The sequence below is a fragment of the Arxiozyma heterogenica genome (assembly GCF_036370985.1).
Source record: "Arxiozyma heterogenica strain weizmannii chromosome Unknown scaffold_22, whole genome shotgun sequence".
Lineage (NCBI taxonomy): Eukaryota > Fungi > Ascomycota > Saccharomycetes > Saccharomycetales > Saccharomycetaceae > Arxiozyma > Arxiozyma heterogenica.
In genome coordinates this window covers 1-13469 of record NW_027042675.1, presented here as the reverse complement: position 1 = coordinate 13469, position 13469 = coordinate 1, and the positions used below count along the sequence as shown (strand labels likewise).

Sequence of the window (13469 nt, the reverse complement as noted above, 5' to 3'; positions counted from 1 at the left end):
GACTATGATTCGTCTAGTCTATAAGCGTTTATTGCAACAGTATGAGATACTAGCCTTAAAAGCCTTGGACTTTTCTTACTTCTGAATTTTTTAATATAAAGAAAAAGAAACGAAAGCAAATTGAAGGAAAAAAAATTAAAAAAAAGAAATGAAAAGAAAAGGCAACAAATTTAAACAAAGTTTAGTTTCTTTTTTTTATTTGATTATTATTATTCTGTGATGTGAATTTTCTTGTCTATTTTCATTTTATCAACATCATCTATTACTTGTTTATGCTAATTGGAAATACAGAAAATAGAAGAAGGCTAGGTTTGTTTTTTTTTTGTTTTATCTTTTTTTTTCCTTTTTTCTTTTCAACTTGCCTGATAACGTCGATTCTATTGGGGATAATGTTGAATTACTGTATTGGATGCATTAAATAAATAAATAAATAAAAAGTAAAAAAATAAAGGAGAAGAGGAACACATGGACAAAAGATAGAAACAAAAGCGATGCTAATAGTGAATGAATTAATGAGTGAATGAATTAATTAATTAACCTTCCGTTCCATAAAGTGGAGTTGAGGATCTCATAAGATTTGAGCTCTCAATTGGAGCATTGACACTTAAAAAATAGCAATTTATAAGTGCAATTAGGCAACAGGTTAAAGGGAAATACAAAAACAATTCTGGTCCTATACTAATAGTAAATCCGTATATTCTTAGTAGTATTGGTGGCACAATTAACATGGATAAAGAATTCAGCAATGCAATGGCACCAAACACTTGACCTGTACTCTTTCCTGTTTTCTTATAATGTTTCATAATTGCTGCTTCAGCAATTGGACTGCATATCTTTGATAGACTTCTTAAAATGACAAAGATTATGATGATTTTTGAATAGTTGGAGAATCTTATCATAAAAAAGTTGCTAACAGTTAAAAATATCAAAGACATGCCAATAGAAACTTTATCTAGTTTATCCACATTATTTGGATTTGTTTTAATTACATTTTTCATTAAGTTCATACCATAATGTGACGATAAAAATAATGTTATGCCATTTGCTATGCCACAGAAGGATATGAAGTAGCCTAATTCCACACTTTTCCAATGATATTTGTATGTACAAAATAATAAAAAACTAGGCATTATTCCCATCATAACTGATCCAAAAAGAATATCAATAGTAACTAACAATAAAACATTCCATTTCACTGAGGAAGGTTTATCCTTTAACCAAAATTGTTTGAAGGGTTCCAAGAAATCTACTAATTTTATTAGATGATATTTACCATATCTTTGAGCTTTGAACCATAAAGTAGAAGAAGAGTTGGTAATGTCATTGTTAAATTCTTGATATAACTCCATTTGTTTGATAGTAAATTGTTCTCTGGTGTATTCTAACCATAGATTATGACGTGGTTCTATTATTATAGTAAAACATAAAACTATGAATAGAATACCGGCTGCAATAGCAACATAGATGGGTACCGAATCATTTCCATTATACCATTTAACTAAAAGAGATCCTGTTAATGGTCCAATCCCTGTAGTTATCTGCATAAGACTGGTGACAAAACTGATTGAAAATATTCTATCCTCAGGTTCCACAATATCATTTATATAACTATTTGCATTACCAAAAAATGCAAACATACCCCCGCTAATTGAATTTACAGTGGCAGAAAGAATAATTAACCATTTATTGAATGGTACATATGAAGATAAAGCCAGCAAATGTAATAGATTACCTATTACTCTTATTAACCCCATATAGCCGAATATTTTAACTCTACCATAGTGATCGGACCACCGACCCCATTTTCCACTCATTAAGGTACTGATTATACCTGAATATATTAAAGTAGTTGATCCAATTTGAGACATGTACATTTGAACTTCTTTTGAATCACATAAATTTGCATGAATACCACGGCAAATCTTGTTTATTGTTAATGTGATAAACGGTGTTAAATATAACATTTCACTAAATCCAAATAAAAATACTAATATGGATAATATAAATAAGCTCGGTCTTCTAAAAATACATTTATCTTTATGATGATGCTTTATTTCTTCAGTTAATCGCTGTAATGTAACGACTTCTTCGTCTTCTTCTTCTAGTGTTTCTTCTACTCTAATATTTTCAATATTTTTTGAAACGAGTTATTAATTAAGTTTTGACTTAGTGAAGTATTATCCTTCGTTATATAGGTCATGTCAAAAATATATATCTGTAAATTTACTTACTTAAATGATTATACAAGATATTTGATTTTTTTTATATTGAAACTTAACTAACAGAATATAAAGATAGATGGATAGATAGATAAATTAGGATAATATCAAATTACTATGATGTTTTTTGTATCTATATCTGAAATTGCCTGCACTACAATTATAGAAAATCTAAATTGTTGGATACAACACTATTATAAACCTTTTTTTATTTATTTGTTATTTTGAAACCTTTTATTTCTATATAATATCGTATAAATGTCGTAAGAAAATGAATATATATATGCATGAATGTATGTGTGTTCATATTTGAATACATAGTTTTAAGATGGTTTATGCTAACCCCAATCTAGTCTAAATCTTACATCATCCTTCTAGATGTCCCTATTTCCTTGTTTTGTTTGTTTTATTATTTCTTATTTTTCCCCTGTCTAAAAGCAGGCTGCCTTTATAACAAGAAAGCCTCTTTCTCAATCTATAACGGCTATAATAAAGAGACGATTGACAGAACTGGAGGGAAAGGAAAAAATTAAAAAAAAAAAAAAAAAAAAAAAAAAACAGAAACAACCCAAAATATCGTATTGAATGATAAAAGCAGTTAATTGAGTTTCTTTTTTTTGTTTTCGGTTGTTTTCCCTTCAATTTCCATTGTGTTTGTCTGCAAGATTCTTTGTTTTATTGTTATTTATAAGGAACATTTGCAGAATAAATGTGTCAACATTGGTTCAAATTGAAAGACAAACCTGTTGAGAATGAGCGCCTTTATTCATTGGATATATAGTAAACATTCTCAATATTATATTAAACAGATTTAGTATACAAAATTATAATAAAGTTCTTCACTTTCTTTCTCTATATACAACATAGAAATAATAATATAGAAAGATTGTAAATAAGATAAAAATAATGTATGATGAAATCTTTGGCTTTATATATGTTAACATTAAGCCATTTTCCTCTACGAACAGTAAGATATTTAATAAAAAAACTCAACAACTTTTGGTGACCTCTCAACAATTATTACTCAACAATTTATCGTTTAGTGTCTGCTAAAATCTTATTGTTCTATCTATTTTATTATAGAACATTCTATTTCAACAAAACCATATAATTACAAAGAGAGGAGAAGAATCAATCAGCAACCTTCAGTGACATATGTGCTTCTGGGAGTTCTAAGAAATTTGAATTGTAAAAGTGGAAGATTTTAAGTCTTTAGCACTTTTTTTTATAATCAACATATGAATATAAAATGGAATTTATCTTAGCAAATAGCTTTCCTATTGCGTATATGCACAAAAATATTTTGAGCCATAAAGCTATTCAGCTACACCACCATAATTATATACCAAAACTGAAATAATATCACCATTTTTGTCATCTATTATGACTAATATTTATGACATCCACGAAATATTAGTTGACAAAGATAAAGAAACTATATTAAGTTTTTTTATTTTTTTTATTTTTTTTTTTTTTCAAATATTATAAATACTTGCAAAATTTTATAAAACAGATCTAAAAAAATAATCGCCAGATAAATATTTTTCTATTTGTTTCAGCAGTTATGTACACTGAACAATATTTCTTAGGAAAAAAAAAAGGATTAAATATAATAAATTACTGCAATTTTCTGGAACCTAAAAGAAAGTCTCTTTTTTTTATGTGATCTTGGTTTTTCTAGGATTTAACATATTGTTTATATATATGTATACATATTATTTTTTGATTCTTACTTATGTTTTTTTTTTTATAAAAAAATAAAGACTCACCAAACTTTAATTCTCGCTCTACAAACTTGACTCACATCTAATAAATGTTTACATATTCTGATCAAATAGAATCTTACCATTAGGTAAGATATATAATAATTTAGTTATAATTGTGATTAGTTTATGATTTAATAAAAATATATATACTATCTATTATATTTATTTTTATCGTTATTTTTCCTTCTTTTCGATATCCTCCAGTGGAGTCGCTTCTATTGTCACATTTCTTAGTAAAATATGACTAACCATTTCTAATACTAACATGAACAAAGATGACAATATAGCTAAACAATAGTTAGATATGGTGATACCAATGTCTAACCATGATCCCTCCGTCTTCAATAAATAGAAGAAATTTAATGACAATATATCACTTGTTGATATAATTAATGTAGATATTGTGTAATCCTTTATAGTTAATTTCATATTAAGTATACCTAATCCACATGATAATATAATATATGGAATAATTAATTTTAACATTAATAATGCACCCATGGGGAATGGGTCAAATATTGGTAATAACCTGTAAACTGAATCTAAGGAAAAAGATGATATTGATGCAACATTACCACAACCAAAGAATGCTACTTGTAATAAGAAAAATCCAATTACTGAAACTCTTAGCAATTGCAACCAGTTGTCTTTTACACTTTGTTGTTTTAAGCTTGATTCAATTTCAATCCATTGAACAACAAAGGCTGTGAAAAACACATAAAACAATAATTCAAATGATATTGTCAATATAATAAATGTAGGTGCAAATGTTAGATAAATGATTAATAATCTGACTCTATAGTTATTACTAGGTGTTAAATAATGGAAAAATGGTGTTATAAATAAAGAAATTATTAATAAAGACCAACCTGAGATTTGGGCACTGTATGGTAAACCTTCTCTTTTTTGTAAAGATACAACTGATTTATTAGTCACAATTAACATTAAGATTGCTAATAGCATTTGAACTAAAAGTATTGTTCTTGTATTAGATGAAATGCTTTTGTTAACTTTTTTCAATCCATAAAATGAACTAATAATAATTAAATAGCCAGCATAATTAATTTGGGTCAGATCTTCTATTTTAACTGCATCATATAATGTGAAAGTAGACATAAAAATACATGTAAAACACCAGGCTAAGGTTTTTAGCAAATTAGTTTGCAATCCACATACTGTTGGATATATTGCAAATAAAATAAATATTATACTAAAAATCCATCGATGGAAAAATCCATATACAATCCCTTCATAGATCATTACTATTAAGAAAGCAATTGTAATTCTTTCTAATACAGAAATTCCACGGAATAATTCTTTGATACCTATTTGTAACACATATCGATTAGCAACAATTTGACACCATAGATATAGTGGGAATAGTAAGTACATGTAGAAATTGAATGGAGAACGTTGGTAGTATAAGACCCAGTTTAAGCATAAACTAACCAAAATGAAAAAGGTTAAATTTAATAGTGTGATTCTTCCTTTAATGTTTTGATGACTAGGAATAATAAATAACTTTAAGAATATACTGAATGAGAAAACAACCCATCCAATAAATCCTAATGTGACAATTGTTCTAATTAATCTCCAGTTGTATGTGGTTAAGTAATGTAGTGCCTCCAGTGTGGTTGTCATAAGATTTTCAATCATAGAAATAGCTTGTTCTTCTAAATCAATTTCTCCTTTAGCAATTCGATCGATAATAGAATGAATTTCATCTAAATGATCTTCAAAAGGTTTTTCAACAAATTTATGATAATCTTTAAATACAAACTGAGAATTCTTAACTTCTTCTCTTTTCACAACGTATTGTTCTAGAATAGCTTTAGTATTGTTGTATAATGCTTTTAATTTGTTATCTTCATCTCCATCAATGTAAGATAGTGGCAGTTCCCCAACAGAGTTGGCAGGATAGTTCACACCAATTAGATAAGCCATCAATGATGCAATATCAGCTTGTTTAACATCATTTCTTACAATATGACCTAACTCCCATGATTTAGTATAATTATCGAAAACCGGAACATTATTCCTCTTGGGTTTATTTAAACCAGCACCCCATGCTACAAGTGGAGTTCTAGTATTATTAGGATGGCCATCGCCATGAGAACCAAAGGCACTCATACCATGATCAGCCGTAAAAATATACGCAGTATCTTCATCACCAAAAAAATCTTTAACTTTTTCAACTAATTTTGAAATTTCAGTGTCAATATACTTCACGTTGTCATAATATTCCGCAGAATATGGTCTATAAGAATGGCCAGCAGTATCGCAACCTAATAGGTGTAAGAAAAAGACATTCCCTTGTTGTCTTATTTCAGTATTAAGTGTACTATTTATAGTAGCATTATTGAATAAAGAATACAAATGTTTAAAAACATAGGCATCTAATTCTATTGAAGATTGAGTAAAATCTTCAAATTCATGACCATACATCCAGGTATCTATACGATTTGGATCAGAAGCTCCATCTTTAAACATTGGTAAAATATCAGGGGATCCAAAAGAGTATGTATGGGTAGACTGATTAAAAAAACTATCAAAATCGACAGGGTTTTCCTTCCAACCTTTCGTAACCGCACTAACATCTTCATAAAACCCTGCAATCATAGCAACGTGGCCTGGACGTGACTCTGTGGGCATTCTTGTATGTGATATTCCATAAGTTCCATTATTTTCGACAATAGATCTAATAAAAGGTGCCAGAAAGTTCGTTTCACCTGATACTGGATGTGTGATTTTATCAAAAGTGGTGTCTGCCCTCAATCCATCACCTACAATTAAAAACAATCTTTTAGCAGGTGGATTGTTTGTACTACGGTATTGGGACATTCCGTGAACCAAGGGTGATACAAAGTATATATCAAATATTGACCATAGATAAAAGAGATGAAAAAGGACCCCAATTATTAAAAGGGAAGTTCTATTTCTGTTCCATACCATACTGATTTGGTTAATTCTATCGTATTTGCACTTTTTTGGTGATTTCTAGGAAAGGAATGTATCATGTTTACCAATAACAAGTTTTCTTATTACACATATAAATTATATATTTATGTTTTTATAACCTTGACAGTTCAAAATTTTTCTGGAGTAATTTTTTCGTCATATAAAACGCAAAATTCTAATGTAAGAAAAATGAACATGTAAGCTAAAGGTGTAAACACTAATGATCTAGAGATGCAAGTAGCTTCCACTCTCCAGTTGAAATAATAGGTCAGGTTTCCAGACTGAAATATATTTTATGATTTTAGAACATTATTTATTGGATGTATCATGACTAAGTGTACAAATAATATATAAGAATTAAATAAAAAACATAAAACATGAAAGCATCTGAATTTAAAACATTCAAAACTTTAAGAACTAAAAACAATGTTTGCAACATTGGGAAATTTCGAAGAAAAAATAATAAAATAGCAACATGAACGAACTAGTAATATATAATGCAAAATGAAAATTATAATAAGTTTAGATTAATGCTTATTTTCTTTTTGGAAAGAATGCAATTAACAGGATACCAAGTCAATAGCTTGTAAGTAAACTGGATGACATTGAGCACCAATTGATTCGTCGTATAAGTTGTAGAAGTCTCCAGATAGACATTGGTAGAAGACATCATTGTTACCTAAAGCTAAGTTACCTTCTGGTGTGATAGACCAACCAGCAGCGTAGATGGCACCAGCTTGTGGTGGTGGACCATCGAATTGGAATTGTCTGTTGGCAACAATAGAACCGATTCTACCTCTGCTATCGGTTAGTATACCATCCTTTAAGGTCATAGATAATGTACCATCGACCTTACAGGAAACGGCTGTGACAGGATCGGTAGATTTGCCACTAGTGACTTGACCGTCACCGACTTGAGCAGCAGCAGACTTAGTAGCAGCTTGAACTTGACCGTCACCAATTTGGGAAGCAGCAGCCTTGGTGGTTTTGGCAGCTTGGATTTGACCATCACCAATTTGGGAAACAGCAGCCTTAGTAGTCTTAGCAGCTTGAATTTGACCGTCACCTATTTGAGAGACAGCAGCCTTGGTGGTTTTGGCAGCTTGGATTTGACCATCACCAATTTGGGAAACAGCAGCCTTAGTAGTCTTAGCAGCTTGAATTTGACCGTCACCTATTTGAGAGACAGCAGCCTTAGTAGTCTTAGCAGCTTGGATTTGACCGTCACCAATTTGGGAAACAGCAGCCTTGGTGGCAGTAGCAGCTTGGATTTGACCGTCACCAATTTGGGAAACTACATCTCTCTTAGCAACTGAAGATGTGGCCTTAGCTGCAGGAGTGGAGATTCCAACGACGGCAATACCGAAGGTGGAAGCGTAGTCAGTCAAACCGCCACTGTAAGTGCCAGATGGGGTTAAAGTGGACCATGGTTCAGTTGGAACGTAAGCAGCCATGGCAGAAGTAGCCAAGGCAGCGGTAGCTAAAGTTTTTTTGTATTGCATTTCTGTTTCTGTATGCTTGTGTTGATATAGTTTAAAAGAAAATCTCTGTTTAGTTTTCTCTGGTTTTTGTTGGAAGAGTTGTAGTATAGGGAAGAAAAAGCAAAAAGATTGCTGTGTCTTCTGCTAGAACATACTATCTTTATATATGTTTGTGAATGACATATACCATTGAATCATCACACACAATAGAGGATACATGAGATAATTGTAGTCTAATTCATTACTAAAAAAAATAGATGACAACATTTTTAATTTTCTTCTTTTAGATAGTAAATGTATTAAAATGGAAAACCATAATAGAGTAGTTGCTGGTGGTGTGGTCAATTACATTGTAATATCAAATATATGCACCTTTCATTATACATGTTTTTTATTAAATTGAAGGAGATACAATATTAAACAAAAGAAAAAAGTTTTCACTTTGATCTTGCACTTTTCTTTTTTTCTTTTTTTCTTTTTTTCTTTTTTTTGTTTTTTCCTGTTTAGGTAAAGATATTAGGCAATTCAGCCTACCTTAGATTTTAACCTGATTTGGCAAAATCTCATCGTTGGTTTTCTGCAAATATTACCGCATTTGGAAAAATATGGAGAGTTTTTTTGTTTTCTTTCTCGGAAATAATAAGGGAGTAAGAGAGCGAATGTTGCGAGGCAATTTTCCACCAAAGCAACACTAATTACATCAAATCATAGACATTAGTAACACATAAAGTGTTGTTCTTGGATTAAAATTTTTACAGAATCGTATTTTTGTTGCTATTTTAGAGCTACATATATCCTTTTAGAAGTGTCACCTGTAATATGGAAGACAAGCCAGGTGTCAAGATAACAGGAAAGAGGAATGTCAGGGCCCAATCACTAAGAAGTTCTTACTTTTAATATCAGTTTTTTTTTTTTTGAGGAATATATTCCACTGCTAACTATTACAGACACAGTGTCGATTATAAGGAAGTGTTACAAAAGAAAAATCTCTATGTAGTGTAAATAGCAAAGCCAAATGTCATGGTTACTTGCCTATAATATTTAGACAGCTTTTCTTGACTTTAACTGTTCATTGTTGTAGGATTGCGGTATAATGGAGTTTGAGAACCAAAGACATATAACTTCTCTTAATTTGATCGTTTTGGCTGTCTTTTATTTTAGATCAGTCTGATCTTTTTTTAACACTTTTTATTTTTTTACCTTTTGCCTTTTATGGTAAAGTGATCATGCTTGGTTTATTCCCCTTATAATTGTTAATAGAAATAAATATTTTCTCCTTTTCCTTCTTTTCAATGTTTTTTTTTTCATTTTTTTTTTCGTTTTTTTTTTGTGTCTTGCTTATGAAAAAAAAAAACGACTTCTAAATTTAGCTCTTGAAATATTTTTTTCCCCTTTTCGGGATCTTTAAGACAGCCAAAAATTACCGAATAAGGAAATAATATGGGCCTGTGGGTTGGACAAATATTTCCAGATGAGGAGATATATCACTTTGTGCTATTGTGTTTTTCTTCCCCCTCGAGGGGAGAATACAGATGTCGTCATACCGCTGAACAGAGTCTTTCCAGGAGTTCGTTTTGCCTAGGCTGGAAATGTTCTACAGATTGCACTTTCATACCTGTTATAGACGTTAATTATGAGAGATGTTACCTTAAATAGTAAACTGTTATAATTAGAAGTAGATGATTCGTAAGTTCATATTACATATAGTATGTATGTATAAGCAAAAAGCTTTCTTTTTCCTTTCTTCAACTTTTTTTGTTAATATATAAACTGGCAAAATTGGTTAGAAAGTGTTCTTTCGTCTAGTTTGTCGTTCCGTTAACCTTTTACTTGTCGTATTGGATGCAATTTACCCAGTAAAAAGTAATATAGGAAAAATCGATACTATTCGAAAAAAAAAAAAGAAAATCAATTATTCAAATTCATACCTTTTTTTAAGGAAACAACACTGTTTAGATTAATACATATTAATTTCATTTAAAATATTAATAATGCAATACAAAAAAACTTTAGCTACTGCTGCCTTGGCTACTTCTGCCATGGCTGCTTACGTCCCAACTGAACCATGGTCCACTTTAACCCCATCTGGCACTTACAGTGGCGGTTTGACTGACTACACCTCTACCTTCGGTATTGCCGTCGTTAGGATCTCCACTTCTGCAGCCAAGGCCACATCTTCAGTTGCTAAGAGAGATGTAGTTTCCCAAATTGGTGATGGCCAAATCCAAGCTGCTAAGACTACTAAGGCTGCTGTCTCCCAAATTGGTGACGGTCAAATCCAAGCTGCTAAGACTACTAAGGCTGTTGTTTCTCAAATAGGCGATGGTCAAATCCAAGCTGCTAAGACTACTATGGCTGCCGTTTCTCAAATAGGCGATGGTCAAATCCAAGCTGCTAAGACTACTATGGCTGCTGTTTCTCAAATAGGCGATGGTCAAATCCAAGCTGCTAAGACTACTATGGCTGCTGTTTCTCAAATAGGCGATGGTCAAATCCAAGCTGCTAAGACTACTATGGCTGCCGTTTCTCAAATAGGTGACGGTCAAATTCAAGCTGCTAAGACTACTAAGGCTGCTGTTTCCCAAATTGGTGATGGTCAAATCCAAGCTGCCAAAACCACCAAGGCTGCTGCTTCCCAAATTGGTGACGGTCAAGTTCAAGCTGCTACTAAGTCTGCTGCTGCTCAAATCGGTGACGGTCAAGTCACTAGTGGCAAATCTACTGATCCTGTCACAGCCGTTTCCTGTAAGGTCGATGGTACATTATCTATGACCTTAAAGGATGGTATACTAACCGATAGCAGAGGTAGAATCGGTTCTATTGTTGCCAACAGACAATTCCAATTCGATGGTCCACCACCACAAGCTGGTGCCATCTACGCTGCTGGTTGGTCTATCACACCAGAAGGTAACTTAGCTTTAGGTAACAATGATGTCTTCTACCAATGTCTATCTGGAGACTTCTACAACTTATACGACGAACATATTGCCGAACAATGTTCTCCAGTTTACTTACAAGCTGTTGATTTAGTATCCTGTTAAGGAAGCATCTTTGGGTGACTTTAACTTTTTTTCATAATTGATTAGATATTCCAAAACCACTCTCTATGATATATTCTGCATGGGTCTTTTTTTGTTTCGCTTTTAGCCCCTTTATTGCATCCGTTCCTTTTGCATTATGTTGTTTATAGTTCCAGTTTTTTCTTACATGGAAGAGTGATTATTTCGCGATAAAAGTGATCGTGATAATCATTTTAATTTCAGTTCTTGCATGCTATTTTTGTTCGAAAAATTGAAAATGGCTTTTCTTTTATTTATTCTTTTTTTATTTATTCCAATTATTTTTTTAAAGACTTTGTATAGTGATGTATGTTATGTTTATATATACATACATATATATATATCAATCACTATAAATAAGATAGAAGTTTGTTTTGAAGGGTATCACTAAGTTACATACATGTATACGTGTATATATGCGATGAGGGAAGAGTCTATCTATTTACGAACGCATACAAGGGAATAGTACAAACTAACAACAGTAAAGAGGTAGTGTTTATCTGGTTTTGCATAATTAAAAGAAAAGAATAGTTAGTTAGGTTATTAAATAAGAAAAATGAAATTAAAAATAAAGAAAATAATATCTTTTAACAGAAAATATTCTTAATTTTGCGATTGACTTTAACAGTCAACTAATTCAACAACTTCTAAGTGGATTGGGGAGCATTGTTCGGCAATATGTTCATCGTATAAGTTGTAGAAATCACCGGATAAACATTGGTAGAAAACATCTTTGTCACCTAAAGCTAAGTTACCTTCTGGTGTGATAGACCAACCAGCAGCGTAGATGGCACCAGCTTGTGGTGGTGGACCATCGAATTGGAATTGTCTATTGGCAACAATAGAACCGATTCTGCCCTTGCTGTCAGTCAATATACCATCCTTCAAAGTTAATTGTAGAGTACCTTTATTCTTGCAGGCAGTTTGCTTTGGAGCAATGGTGGCAGAGGCATTACAGACTGAAGATGTCTTAGAGGAAGAAGTGGAAGAGGATTTAGAAGAAGATGGTTTTAATGTAGTGGTAATGGCCTTAGTGATGGTAGTGGTAACGTCAGAAGAAGAAGAAGAAGAAGCAGCGGTTGTAGATAAAACAGGAGCTTGAATTTGACCATCACCAATTTGGGAGACAATATCTCTCTTGTTGGTAGAGGCAATAGTTTGAACAGCAATACCGAAAGTGGTAGTAGCGTGAACGATACCACATTCATAAGTACCTGATGGAGTCAAAGTGGACCAGACGTTACCTGGGGTGTAACCTTCAGCAGAAACAGCAGTAGCGATGGCAAGGGTAGCTAAAGAAAGATTTTTGAATTGCATTTTTCACTAATATATATGTGTATATACGAGTTTGTTTGGATCTATAGGAGAAAGAATAATTTAGCGAAAGTATGTAGTTGGAATATTTGGGAACTCTGTACAGTTGGGTTGTTAGTGATCACGTAGCAAAGAAAGGATTAAACATTGATTTGAAGTAACAAAGGAAAAAAAGAGTGAAGAAGAAGGTGAGGGAAAAAACTTGTTTAAGATTTGACTCCTATATATATGTTCTAGTAAACCAAATTTCAAAGATTGATTCTCAGTATTATATAAACAGTTCTGTAAATGAAAAAAACTGAATGACAAACAAAGTTTCAATAAGTTGCGTAAATATTTTCAAAAAAAAAAAAGTATAGAGGAAGAGGGGGTACGTATTATTATGATATAAACAAACATTCGAAAACGTAATGTGGATATCAATAATAAACTTATTAATAGTTTTGTTAGTATTTGTGGATCCTGGACACCATTAACCATATAATATTATTATTTTTCTCGAGGTAACGTCAATAAAGCTTACTTATTTGTTTACATCAAAAATGTATCTGAATTGTTTTTTTTCGTATCCGATGTTTGTTTATTTTTCCAAATTAGATACGCGTCATTTCCCTTCTCTCGTTTCCGTTTTATTTTTGCTTTTGTAGTTTTCCTTTTTTTTTTGTTTATTTT

At 31.7% G+C, this 13469-nt stretch overlaps 5 protein-coding genes across 5 annotated transcripts; 1 reads left to right on the top strand and 4 right to left on the bottom strand.

Annotated features, from left to right (window-relative positions):
- Positions 1-533: 533 nt before the first annotated feature.
- PWA37_002747 (MFS transporter) lies at positions 534-1964 on the bottom strand (the record flags this gene model as incomplete). The annotated part of the gene is made up of 1 exon (XM_064859301.1): positions 534-1964. One exon carries the CDS (start codon positions 1962-1964, stop codon positions 534-536), a length of 1431 nt encoding a protein of 476 aa, XP_064713771.1.
- Positions 1965-4159: 2195 nt separating this feature from the next.
- On the bottom strand, positions 4160-6937 carry MCD4 (mannose-ethanolamine phosphotransferase MCD4; the record flags this gene model as incomplete). The annotated part of the gene is made up of 1 exon (XM_064859300.1): positions 4160-6937. One exon carries the CDS (start codon positions 6935-6937, stop codon positions 4160-4162), a length of 2778 nt encoding a protein of 925 aa, XP_064713770.1.
- Positions 6938-7503: 566 nt separating this feature from the next.
- PWA37_002745 (uncharacterized protein) lies at positions 7504-8445 on the bottom strand (the record flags this gene model as incomplete). Its single annotated transcript, XM_064859299.1, has 1 exon — positions 7504-8445. The coding sequence occupies one exon, from the start codon at positions 8443-8445 to the stop codon at positions 7504-7506; it is 942 nt and encodes a 313-aa protein (XP_064713769.1).
- Positions 8446-10415: 1970 nt separating this feature from the next.
- Positions 10416-11465, top strand: PWA37_002744 (uncharacterized protein; the record flags this gene model as incomplete). The annotated part of the gene is made up of 1 exon (XM_064859298.1): positions 10416-11465. The coding sequence occupies one exon, from the start codon at positions 10416-10418 to the stop codon at positions 11463-11465; it is 1050 nt and encodes a 349-aa protein (XP_064713768.1).
- A 639-nt stretch (positions 11466-12104) lies between these two features.
- On the bottom strand, positions 12105-12800 carry PWA37_002743 (uncharacterized protein; the record flags this gene model as incomplete). The annotated part of the gene is made up of 1 exon (XM_064859297.1): positions 12105-12800. One exon carries the CDS (start codon positions 12798-12800, stop codon positions 12105-12107), a length of 696 nt encoding a protein of 231 aa, XP_064713767.1.
- Positions 12801-13469: the final 669 nt, after the last annotated feature.